The sequence below is a fragment of the Quercus robur genome, chromosome 12, assembly GCF_932294415.1.
Source record: "Quercus robur chromosome 12, dhQueRobu3.1, whole genome shotgun sequence".
Taxonomy (NCBI): domain Eukaryota; kingdom Viridiplantae; phylum Streptophyta; class Magnoliopsida; order Fagales; family Fagaceae; genus Quercus; species Quercus robur.
Window position 1 is genome coordinate 3413553 of NC_065545.1, and position 13145 is coordinate 3426697.

A 13145-nucleotide genomic window follows, 5' to 3' on the forward strand; every position below is an offset into this window, starting at 1 on the left:
AGTGTCAATTTGTAATAAGAATTTTAGTTCAAATAATCTCACTATCATTATGGTTTTTTTAATTTTCAATTGATATTATGAATGCTGCATTTCCCTAAATATTTTTTCTTCTTTGAGTGCGCTTCTTCAAAATATTTTTCTGGGAAAGGAAATAATTCTAAATGTAAAGGCAAACTAAAAATTGCAGTAAAGAATGAGAAGTGAGATTAAATAATTTTGGTAGAGTCTAACATCTTTGTATTTTATTCAATATTTGCGATAGGATCTGAAATTTTATAGGTTCTATTCTATAATGGTTATTTTTTACCATCATGCTTAAGGCACCAATGAATTTCTTTTTTTATTTAGCCGAAATTTGAATTTAGATCTCTAATTCAACAACCAAAGATTTTACTAATTGAAATAACCGAAACTCACAAAGTCCATTATTTTATACAAATGTCGACTATGAATTATACGATGATACACTTGAAGCAATCATATTTTATACCAAAGTCTAGACACAACTTTTGTTTACAACTATTCACATGAATTGTTGTAATCAATTTATAATAAAGGTGGTTTCAATGGTCAAAAAATCTTGTACCACAAATTTGGTCACAATTTTTGCTGTAACTCTTCCATATGACAAGTCGTAAATGGTGAATCTATGTAAAAATAATAAGCCGTCAATTATAGTCTGTTACTTAAAAGAGTTGTAGCTAAGTTTGTGGTACTAGAAGTCTAGAACAACTCTTCAATAATAAACCCAGTTAAAAGTACGTAACGTGTGCTCCAATCCAAAAACCATGTTAGCATAGCAGTTGTAAAAATTGTGGTGCTCTAGCATTACTAATATACATAGAGGGCGACCTGGGGGTTGGTTATTACCGTGTGCAAAAACTTCTGAAATTTACGGCCAATTCATAGTGTTATGTTATGCACTTCTAGATTTCATCCTCTGTGATTTTAAAAAAGTAAAAAACCATGGTGATGATGAAATCTGGTGACACCTAAAATTAATAAATGAAGTGGCAATTTATATATATAGCTCGGTATTAGGGTATCTGAAATCTGAATTTGACAATCGCACACCTTTGGTGTAATGATCATTCTACAAGGATAAGTACTTGTGGGGTGTGAAGGTAAGAGTCGGAGTTTAAGTTTCCAGGAACTACCTTCACGCACATATACAATTAGATTAAGTTAAAGTAAAATTTATATATTGTTTAAAAAAAATTAAAATTAAAAAAAAAAATTCTGAATATGCGTTCAAAAAATTTAAAGCTTGCAGAGAATTTTTGGCCCACTAATTATTATGTTAGCCGGACCTGACATTAGCTCTGGCAATGATCGGACACTGCAAGAAATTGCAACGTGCGGAGGATTGAATTATCATCATGAGTTGAAAATTCCCATTGAATTATGAAAGCCAGGTTTTTGCCTACGCACCCCAACTGGCTAAAGAATTTATAAATCCCTAGATAGGTCAACAATGTTGCTAGGTAGGTATAGAATAGAATAGTAAGGGATAAGATTGTAAGAACCAGTACTTGTTCTACATGTGATGTGATTGATTTTAAGTAAAGAAAAATAAATGGAAGAAAAAGTGGGACTCTAATAATACCAATCTACTACTGGAGGCGGAGGGTAACATATATATATGTTAAAAAACTATCGTGTTCTTCCCAACTTTCTTTTGGATAAGAATATTTGAGCTAGAAATTGGATTAAGATAATAGAGACATTTAAAGTCTCTCTTTGAATGTCAATCTTTAAACTTAGATGTAGAAATTAAATAAGATAATTGTATTATTAGAATAACAGGTGGGATGATAGATATTTGTTCATTAAAACTAACTCATTTATCATTATCATTGGTTTGCCCTCTATTTTTATTTATTTTTTTGCTAAGTCATTGATTTGCCTTCATTGTACTTATAATGTCAATTTCTGGCTCCACTACTGAAGGTACTTGGCAATTGAAAATTCAGAAGAAATGTTACATTTTTTGTTGTTGCACGCAATTCTATATGTTTGATTTGTATAAAAAAGCAACTCGATCGGTTTATAATTGACCTCTGCAGCAAGTATTGTTGAACATTCTCATAGCTTTTACTTTTAGCATACCTACCACATAATTTCACTTTTTTTGACACTTTTTCCCCCCAATCTAAAAGGATTTCCTTTGTTGAAGTGCAATTTAGATATATTCCTCTCTTAACCTAAACACATGCTTAATTAGGTGATGAAAAAAACAGATAGTCACAGGTGCTTTATGGTTCGAAAAGATTTGAACAAATTGTATTCAAGGGGTCAACTCATGTTTCGCATGACATGAACCCATTAACCTAACCTGTGGGACAAAGCGGGGAAGGTTAGAACAGGTCATGTGGAATGTTTTTGAAGACTGATTAGGACATATTGCACAAAACAATTCATGATCCCATGTACATTGCCAGGTTTGGAAAACCATTCATTTGTGCTGAAAGCTTGGGTGAAGCTCATTGCAATTTCTCCGTCTAGCTAGCGAAGTCTAAATATACGAAAAGCCTTACAAGACTCCAAAATCTAGTACCTCTTGACAGACATGCAAAGTGCAAGATGCATTGTGCCTTCTAATTAATTAAAAGAGTTTAAACCTATTATGGAATAGAAGAAGTTGATGGTAATGTTATAATGAGTAATGCTCATGGTAGAATTAAGAGGTTGTGATTAGAATAATATAACTTTTTATACTGACCCACCAATAACATCGCTTTATTATACCTTAATCACAATATTTTATATTAATAATTGTAAAAAATCACGGAATATTTTTGTGTCATTGTTTTATACTTCATGATAAGATTAGTAATTTTGTAGTTCATGGTGAGAAAAAGAACTTCATTAAACGGCCTACGTTTCATGAACTTCAAATCCTCCTAACTTATTAACCACTCCAACTATATTCAAATCTATTAATTTATTGAGAAAAGGAAGACCAAATTAAAAAGGTACGTAGTTGCGTATCAGAAGAGAGACGAGAGTTGGATTTCCACAAAGCTAAATGATTTGCCAATTACCAAACATTATTGTTTATTAGCTAAATTAAAAAGGTCAAATCATTCAACAAAATAATGTTCCCCCATTGGTTTTTCCAAAGATTGTTATCTATTTTCTGGTCACTGAACTTGTTGCAGTGATACTAGCTAGTTATCTTTAGCAAAAGTTCTTCCACTACTCTTGCTGACTTCTCATCCAGCAGAAAATGGGTTCTTTTAACTTAGCCATCCCTTGCTGCCAACTTTGTTATGAGCTCTCTATCTACTGCCACTTGTGCAGAAGATTTTTACTTTTTGAGAAAGAGTTAAAGGAATGGGCAATTGGGCTTAGATTTGGAGGCAGGTCATGGGTTTTGATCCCTGTGGATTCGATGCAGAGAAAAAATGTCACATTTGGCCGGGAAATTGCAGGCAGAAGAACAAAGACAAAGGCAAAACTCAAACAATAGATTCTATTTATATGGACAGAAATGAATCTCCAAATAACAGGCTAAGAACTGCAGTGCGTCCTTCCAAAAGCAACCCAACTAAAAGTGTTAGAACTTTTAGGTCCAAATTTGATTTTTACATTGATAAGTTGAACCGTGCAGTAATTTTTCTCTCAAGGATTGATTATTAGACCTTTTTTTTTACTATATATCGTCCATACAAATCACCTGTATCATAGATTAAACACAATTAAAAAATATGAACACGTGAAATTATAGACATTATGTGTATGTAATGTACACTAACAAGTCTATAAAGATATTTTTCCTTCTATTAAGCATGCGTTTACATTTCTCCATGACTTTAGTTCATACATATAATTCATTCAAACTATCACCAAGTCTAAAAGCAAAAGCATATCCATGGTTTCACATATTAGAAGTCATATTGACAAGCATGTAAGTGGGAAAGTTCATACTGAGTCCAAAAGTTTTACTAAGATTAATCATTCTAGTCAAGATAAATCTTGTAGAATTTGAAGGCTATATATTCTTTTAATCCGCACTAATTTCAAAGTAGTTGATCGAGCAAGCATTGTATCATAAAGATAAGAGACAAATGTCAACCTATAGGTGATATAAATTTCAAAAAGGCTAATTTTCTAATTTAACTCCCCCATTCCCGTGAATAAAATAGAGAACAGAAAAACTAAAAGAAGGTTAATTATGGATGAGGTATCAATTTATCAATGATTAATTATTTGATGATTGAAGCCATATGATAACGATGTTGACATACAAATGAGTAAAACAAAGTTTAAAATCATTGCTCTCACCTGCTAAGATTGCACTTTAGATTATAAGGTTTACAATAATACTGCATGCGCAAGAATATTGACTAAAAGAAGAGGCCTTAACACACGCTATTACACAACCCTTTTGGGACCATAGACTTTAATGTTCAAACTTCAAAGTTGATTCTTACTCATTAAGAGTGGAAGCTGATTCGTTCTCGCAAGGAAACACATCTGTAAGGACACACAAGAAAAGCAAACTTGCATTAGAAAAGTTAGGTCGTTTGCCACAAATATGAGCAATAATTATTAATTAAGCGGAGTAATGTTACAGACACAACAATTTTTACAATAAATTTTATATTTACTGAATTGACAGGTTATTATCGATTCTTATATGAGTCCACTACTGATAACACTTCAGACAAAAATGAAATTTGTTGTCAATTTTATTTAGCTTTAGACTTAGTGTCCTAAAAACATTCGCTAGGATTTTGACTTATTATATTAAACCAGTAACATGATTCTTGATTGGCAGTAAACAAAAGAAATGTCATTGTTTCGGCAATTCTAGGCAGAGGGTTACCTTGCTACCAATGGTGTCCACATATATCCACTGCCTCACCAAACATGTCTTTCATAGATGGATAATAATTAATACTGATATGATATAAAATTGTCGAACATTGATATGATACATGTAATGATCGTTAATGGTCGAAATTCATGCACTGACAACTGACTTCCCCGAAAAAGGCGTAAAATATCTTTTGTTTTCAGAAAGCCTTTTTTCCCGTTGTTAATGTGAAAATGTGAACCTTGCACGGTAGTAAATTTAAGTTATTCAATTTTCTCTATAAATCCTTCTGAAAAAAAAAAAAAATTATCTATATAAATCAACTGTCAATGCCAAATAACTATTTCAAAATATTTTTTGATTTTAGAAGATGTTTCTCCAATAAGTTGAGCAAACTATATCTCCAAGAAGACCCATCATGGGAGGCCCATAGGCCCATTATCACCCCGAATAGAGAAGAGCCCTGGGCCCATAATTTTATTTTAAGTGAAACTCTATTTCCAACATTTAAAAAAAAAAAAATAGATACTAAATAGTATAAAACTCAATTATCAAAAGTTTCAAGAGATTGGGAGGAGTTTTATTAGTTATTTTAAACTATTTTATAATCTATTATAATATTTGGTTTTTAATAAAAAATTTCTTCAATAAAATATGCATTTTTCATTTGCAGTAATTTTTCTTCTTATATTTTTACTATTTATTTATTATTCAATTTAATTATATTATCAAAAAATTCCCTTTAATTTTACATATAATTCTTGATTAAATGATGCATTACAAGGGTATAGTACAAGATAATAAATGTCGTGTTATACATGTTATGGTTGTGTTAAATGACTCAATGCAAGTATTACATGTGCTATGACGTGCTTTCATCATGTAGCACACTACAAGTACATTGAAATTATTAACATAGTTTGTTTAAAGTGAAACTTTTTTAGAATGGGTTTCAAGATGTATAGGAGAACTACTTTGATTAACCAAATGTGTAATGTATATAAATTTAAGAAAAGTTTCACTATTTAATTTAATTTAATAATTCATTATATTTGCTTTTATTTTAACAATAAACTTTGTCTATTGTGTTTGGTTTGATTGGGAATCTACTAAGATTTCAAGGATATAAGATTCCTATATTTGATTTATTTTTAAGAATCTTATAATAAATATTTATTATTTTGAAATATCCTTTTATTTATAAACACAATATCAAGTCACTATTTTAGTATCTTCCTACAAATAAATAATGAGAATATAAACTATAAGATAGTTCAAAGGGAAGAGAAAAACAAAAACAAAAAAAAATTGGAAAACATTCCAACTTGCACTTCTTCAATTACTTTTATAAATAAATTGTAAAGGGGCAAATTTGAAATTTCAAAAATAGATTTAAAAACTTTTGGTGGGGCCACAAGGGTAATTCCACCCCTTCGAACGAGAAATTATTCAGGCCTCAAAAGTTTTTTATTTTTTGGATCTAACTCAATTAATGTGCACAAATGACATTTTATTATTGAAATGGAAGACCACTAGGTATTGCTAATGTGATTTTCTATGAGGACTGAATAATTTCTCCCTTCCAAACCCTAACTCTGGCATGGTAGGGAAACTCAAACTTCACATCCCTACATCATTCAAGTTTTTTGGCTTTTGGTGAATCCTTTAAAATATTATATTTATATTCCAATAGTAGCATGTCATAACGTTAAGCTAACTAGAAATGATTGATATTTTTTTTAACCATTCACTTGTGAATAAGATCCATATGCTAGCCAAAATTTAGTATAAATCTTTCCCATAGGCCAATAATCAATAAACACGAACTTATTGGGAAAGAAAAAGAAAAGTAAAGTACACTTCTGAACTTTAATGCTGGGGATATTTTCAATTTCACTCTTAAAGTTTTTTAAAGTTTCATTTTGATCTTTTAATGTTTGGTGTCATATTCAAAAAGGCCTTGTCCATCTCTATAAGTCGTCTCACTATTACATAGGTGTCATTAAGACACGTCACTCATTTAATGACAAAGACAAAATATGGGGTCACTATTACCGAATCCACATAAAATCTCAAATTTCAGGCCCTAAATTTTTTTTTTTTAAATATTATTATATTAATAAGTACTAATTTTAACAAAATGACCCCCTAAATTAAAAAAAAAAAAATTATTATATTAATAGGTACTAATTTTAGCAATTTTGTTCTATAAAATTACACTTTGTCCCCTCTTAATAATGCCATCAATTCTTTTGAGAGTAATGTCATAGCCACAAACGGTTTTACAACCCTTGTACAAACTATTAAGATAGTAAATTCTTATTGGTTCGCACATTTGCGTCACTTTTTACTTATCAATAACTACTCACCATATTAGTAATTTGTAAAAAATTTGTAGTTCTAGCATTTTTTACCTTTTAAAGAATATAAAAAAATTAATAGATTAAATCTAAGTCAAAATATACAAGTCCAATAAAAATAGCCCAAAAACAAAAATTACCAATAATAAAACTAAAAAAATTAAGCCCAATCAATTTATTTTACCCAAAACAAACAACTGGGCCATTTAAAAAATTTTAAACAAAAATCCTTAGTAGTAAAGCAGTAGATTCAAAGGCCGGAGCAACCGCATACAGCTAGCAATAGAGTCACCTCCCTAAACTTCAAGTCTTGACTCCGCCCTGCATTAAGGAAGGTTAGTTAAGACTTGAGAGTGATCACAGATGTCTTAGCAGACTTTAGCTCCCTCTTAGTTTTGTTGGGTTTCCAGAGAGGCTAACTTAGCTGGCTCATGCACTTTGTAAATGGGCCATGTCTAACTTTTGTTGGCCTGTTGCCAAGCCCACACAAACATAAAAGACTCTTTTTAACTCAATAGTTAAAATGAAGAGAGTGAATTGAACTGTCTCTATTGCAAACGGCTTGATGCATCAACTAATTGAGCTATAAAACTGTTGACATCGCTAAATTTTATTACTAACCATACAGTTAATTTTGTTTCCTGTAGCCGTGGACGATTGGCTGGAATGTACTGCAGTACAATGTGGTACCAGCTCCTTTATTAAGGTCAATGGCTCACACTCACACACACTTGTGTCCCCCTCCCCCCAAAAAATAAAAAACCAACTGCACTGCTACAAATAATTTTTAAATAGCAAGCAAAAACATCAATGATGCAGCTAAGGATCAGAGCACCACATGCTTAGCTCAGGCTATCTCCGACAACCATATCCAAAGGCCTGGCAGTATCTTACTAGTTCAAGTATACACTTAATTAAAGGCACAAATAGTACTATCCACACTTTGTCACAACCTCAACAACTGATTCCCTTTCTTCAATTATGAATTTTGAGAAATGTGACATTTCAATTCAGCATAATCTATATATCATTTACTACTTGATTAAATAATATAACACATGCAACGCGTGTTAACTGTTAAGGTTAAATGTATGCTTTCAAAACATAAAATAACTTAAAATCAGAGGCAGAACAAAGCACTAGCTGCATATAAATACTTGAAAATGAAGTAAGGCTGACAGATAACTGGGTGGTCTTTTGCTCATACGCACACATACATAAACATTAAAAGTTCACCAGACAATGCACTTTTTACAAACTAAGGATCCTGTATATGAACAGGAACTTGCCTAGAAGTACACTCCCACATTTATAAGGTTTTAGGAGTCTTACAAATATAATAAAAGTAGAAACAGACCTTACCAGAACATTTAACTCCATGGCAATGAAAAACGTAAACATAGTAACATGATAAAAGTAGCCACACATAATTTCCTATCCAGTCCAAGCACCCTAGCACTCCTCACCCTTCAACTAAAATCTGGCTAATGTGCTTTCAGCCTCCTCATATTTTCCGTTAAGACTGCTGGAAGGATAGCGTTAATCATGTGCAGAGACGAACTAGTTCCTGTTCCTGCACTTCTCCACAGCCCTTGGAGCTGTTCACAAAAACGAAAAATTTCTCCATGAGAATTGAACATGACACATCTAAAAGCATATGATTCAAGTTATGAACATGCAAATGCACAAAGTATCTACATACATATCCTATTTATACAGACGAAAAGCATTAAGAGCCATGATCACCAGCGTGACACTTGCATAACTTTGCATAAGACCCAAATTTTGTTAGGCTCACTGTTCGGTTTCATGTCATTCATATACCTACTGTGCTTTGCCAATCAAGCTGAATGAATTTACAAGCTACTCTTTATTTTGAAGATTGAATTTTTGTTTAGTTTGAGATACTAAAAAATTCTAGAAAGGATGGCAACTGGCATTCCATTGACAAAAATTGTAAGGCGTAACATAGCTAGACCCTTTTTTTAAATAAGTCAGTTTTGGCCCCAATGAGAAGGGGAAGGGACATTCAAACTACTGCCTTCTCTGTATATTGCAATAAAATTACTATAAATCATTCATGTTTAATGCATTAACCATTAACTGTTTCAAATATTAAATTAATTGTTTGAGATGTTGAAAAGGAAGGAATTAGTTCTAAAGCTAAATAGATGTAAAGTTGTATGGTTGACATAATTATGATATCTTTTAGTTAATACTGACTCTGGTTTGGAGTTCCAACTTTTTTATTCATCATTTGGTTTTAAATGGTTTAATTAAAAGCAGCAGTGTTTCTAATAATGCACTAGCTCTTGCAGCCTGACGTGGGTGAAACATTAGAGATGGTTATATTGAAATATAATTTATGCACCTAGTCCAATGGCATCAGAGCTCTTCATGATTCTCATCCTTTTGCATGTCTCAATAAACATCCTGCAAAACATAAAAAAAATTGATTAGATTCCAATCCAGCAGACAATTACTCTAGTAATTCATAATTTACAAAATAAAGTGACTAAATTTTACATTAGCTAACTACTCTGGTAATAAATAAAATAATACGTCGAACTTCATATAAGTGAGTCTCTGAGGCAAATGGCTGTTAATTAGAGATGGCACCAATCAAGAGCATCATATATACTCCTCTAGTAAATAGAAAGTTCAAATTATGACCGACCAAATGACTGCATTTCAGAAATCTGTAATAGGACTATAGTATGTACCCATCAGAACATGGAAGATCAATACCAATAAAACTGGGGGGGGGGGGGTGTGGGGGGTGGGAACCAAGAAACCAATCATACAAATCATCAGCTCCTCCCATATCCAAGACAAACATCAACAGCAAGTCAGGTCATTGTTTAAAAGTTAAAATAAATGGGGAGCTGTCTTGATTATTTAAGTTGAATATCGAAGAGGAAAAGTGCAAATCACATCTTTGTGTCCAAAGCAATGTTATAATATGCAAATCATCAGCTCTCATCATTCCATATTTCTCCCATTAGAAAACAATGACATGGGAGTTAATTTTTCTATGTCATGCTCACAACAAGCAAACATTATTAGTCATGGTTAAAACATTATAACATCATGATTCACCTCCATCAATCACAGGTTCGTAGGTTTTACTGAAATATTCTTCAAGTTCAAACCATTGGGAATAATTTAAAAAAAAGTCCAAGACCAAAGTTCAGAAATATGAGCTCTTTGATAAAGCTTCTTTCTTCGAATACAGTACATATAATGCATACTTTTTAACTCACATTATCCACATAGATCACCACTTCTTTGGCTTCTTAGCATGTCTCAACCAATTCTCAACTCATTACCATCTACCCAACATGTCCATAGAATAATATCAAAACCCCAACAGATATGAATTTTAACCTAAAAAAGAGTTTATTATGGAACTGATGAAATTCAATTAGAGAAGTAAACAGTAAAAGTGAACCAGAGCTTACTCCCAGGGGACATCACCCACGAGCATCCAGTCGCCATCTTTATCTTCATATGTAAGAACATATTCTGAGCCATGAAGCAGATCCTTCAGCTTGCTCTCACTCAGCATCTCCCTGCCCAGAGTTCCATGAGAACCATATTGACCTGACATCATATCAAAACAGCAGTAACTTGATCCATGCAAACCAGGACATGTAGCTTTAAAGTGCAAAATATACTCTCCTGATAAATTACATTAAAAGTTACCTGACCAAGATCTTTTTGTATTAGATTGAAACTTTAGAGTAACTCACCAATGGTAAAGCAGCTGAACATCTTCTCGAGGGCAGACGAGAGTTCCTGGTACTTAGAGTAATTCTTTAAGTCCACTTTCCTCAAATAAGGAGCACCATCCATGCTGACCTTGACAAAGATAGCACCAGGCACTGCTTTTCCTTCTACTTCATCATTGTTCTTTGAAGTAGAAGCCAATGAGTTCTTCCTAAATGATCTGATAGGTGGCCAACCCACAACCTGCGCCCTGCCACACAAGGGATGTCAGAAACAATTTGCATGGTTATGCCCAAACATATCACCACAGCCGCCCACTTTGCACTCACTTGGTAGCAGGTGCACTGCTATTACCATTTGCAGAGCCATTATGATTTGGTCTGGGTTCATTAGCAGCACGAGGCCTTTCTTGTACTATCTTTGATGGTGCTACCTCTTTTGCATTAGTTGGTTCAGTTTTTAGTCCCAAGTTCGAAGAAGGCCTGGGGGACAGCATCGGAGCTACCTCCGACTTAGCAAGATATTTTTCCTGCACCAAACACAGCTTTGTATTTAGTACTAGATCGAACAGTAAACAAAATCCAAATCCTTTCAATAAAAGCAGTGATTTTGACCTTTGTGAATCCATCCATAGCATCTGAGAACCCTCTTTTGCTGCCCGAACCAACAGCCTTCTGTGAAGAAGGGTACTGACCATCATTCAAAGGATGCAGAGGGAAGAGGGGCTTTTCATCGAGTTGAGCCGAGCTTAGCAAGCGGCGTTCTGGATCTCTTTCGGGAGACTGGCATCCAGGAAGCCCAAGTCTCAGCTCTGTAGCTTTCAGATTCAGACTACTTTTATTCCCATCAGATACCATGGATACTCCTGAGCTGTCCACTGATGAACAATCAGATAATCCCATGTAGTTACGCTCTTTCAATTCAGAACTGTTACGGCATAAGCTATCAATGGAGGCAGGGGAAGCCAATAAAGTCACATTGCTCTGATCCTCCTCCTCCCCAACACCGAGCAGCGGTGGAGACATTAAAATTCACACTCAAAATTTCCAATTTTTTCTATCCTGCCAAAATTTACAAAACCGCAAAACAGCCAAATCCTTTTTAAAACTACCCTTTAACATTTCATCAAAAACCATGAAAAGTCAATGGATAAAGATGAAAATAGAAAGACATGGAAAAAGAAACAGCATGCCACTTTTATTGAGCAAAAATACATTACCCCCCCCCCCCCCCCCCCCAACACACACACACACACACACACACACACACACACACACATATATAATTTCCATTATCCAATTAAGCATCCTTGAATCACAAACCACAGTCCCTTTCTTACCTAAAATCCATGGCAACACCACAAACATGGGTAACAATAGTAAATCAAAGTTGAGCATGTATTTGAGAATCCCTAAAAAGTATACCAACCCTTTTGGCACAGGAGCTGAATAATATCAAAGAATAAAACCATATCCAAAAGCAAAAAAAAAAAAAAAAAAATCATAGACAGTTTATTGAACCACAACTAATATTTTCTCAGAAGACTTGAACTAATTATAGCTTTGCATGAAAAATCAAAAATAAAAAAACCAAACAAAACACAAAGCCAGGGAAACAAAAAGTAAGAGAAAGAAATTTAAGCATATACTTACCGTTTAAAGCAGTGGGGAAAAAATTTTCCCAGTATATGGGACTTGAAAAAAAAAAAAAAAGGAAACAAAAAAACAACCTCGACTAAACGAGAGTTCAAATGTAATATTCATTGTACGGAGAGACCAAAGTAAAAGCATCAACAACAACAAAATATATGACCTCAAAATTTGTAACTACTACTTTTAATTTATTCCTTCAATTTCACAGAAGCACCCAAAAAAAAAAAAAAAAACGAAAGCTAAAAATGAAACAACAAAAGTACAGTCACTAGAAAAATGAAGATACAACCAAAACTGGAAAAAAGAGAGTCAAATCACGAGGTTTTAACTCATGGAGTTGAAAGAGAGAAAATCTGGGAAGAATATGAAGAAGTTGAAGTGATATACCTGAATAAAGTAGTGTGGATCAGTGGCTGACGAAAAATATCGATTTTCACGGTTTGGTTTAGCAGAGAGAAGAAGGAGCTATGAGAGAGAATGAACTAAGGACCCTCCATTTGGCACAAAGTAACAAAAGCTTATTTGCTGTCCGATGTGAAACTCTATGCATTAAAATAAACACTTCTGAACAAAACAATGCCC

The 13145-nt window shown here is 33.3% G+C and overlaps 1 protein-coding gene across 1 annotated transcript; it reads right to left on the minus strand.

Annotated features, from left to right (window-relative positions):
- Positions 1 to 8357: 8357 nt before the first annotated feature.
- On the minus strand, positions 8358 to 13145 carry LOC126710489 (auxin-responsive protein IAA9-like). Its single transcript, XM_050410965.1, has 7 exons — positions 12951 to 13145; positions 11526 to 11972; positions 11241 to 11440; positions 10935 to 11161; positions 10644 to 10785; positions 9554 to 9615; positions 8358 to 8780 (listed from the first exon to the last, which is right to left on the minus strand). Exons 2-7 carry the CDS (start codon positions 11934 to 11936, stop codon positions 8743 to 8745), a joined length of 1080 nt encoding a protein of 359 aa, XP_050266922.1. The 5' UTR covers positions 11937 to 11972; positions 12951 to 13145; the 3' UTR covers positions 8358 to 8742.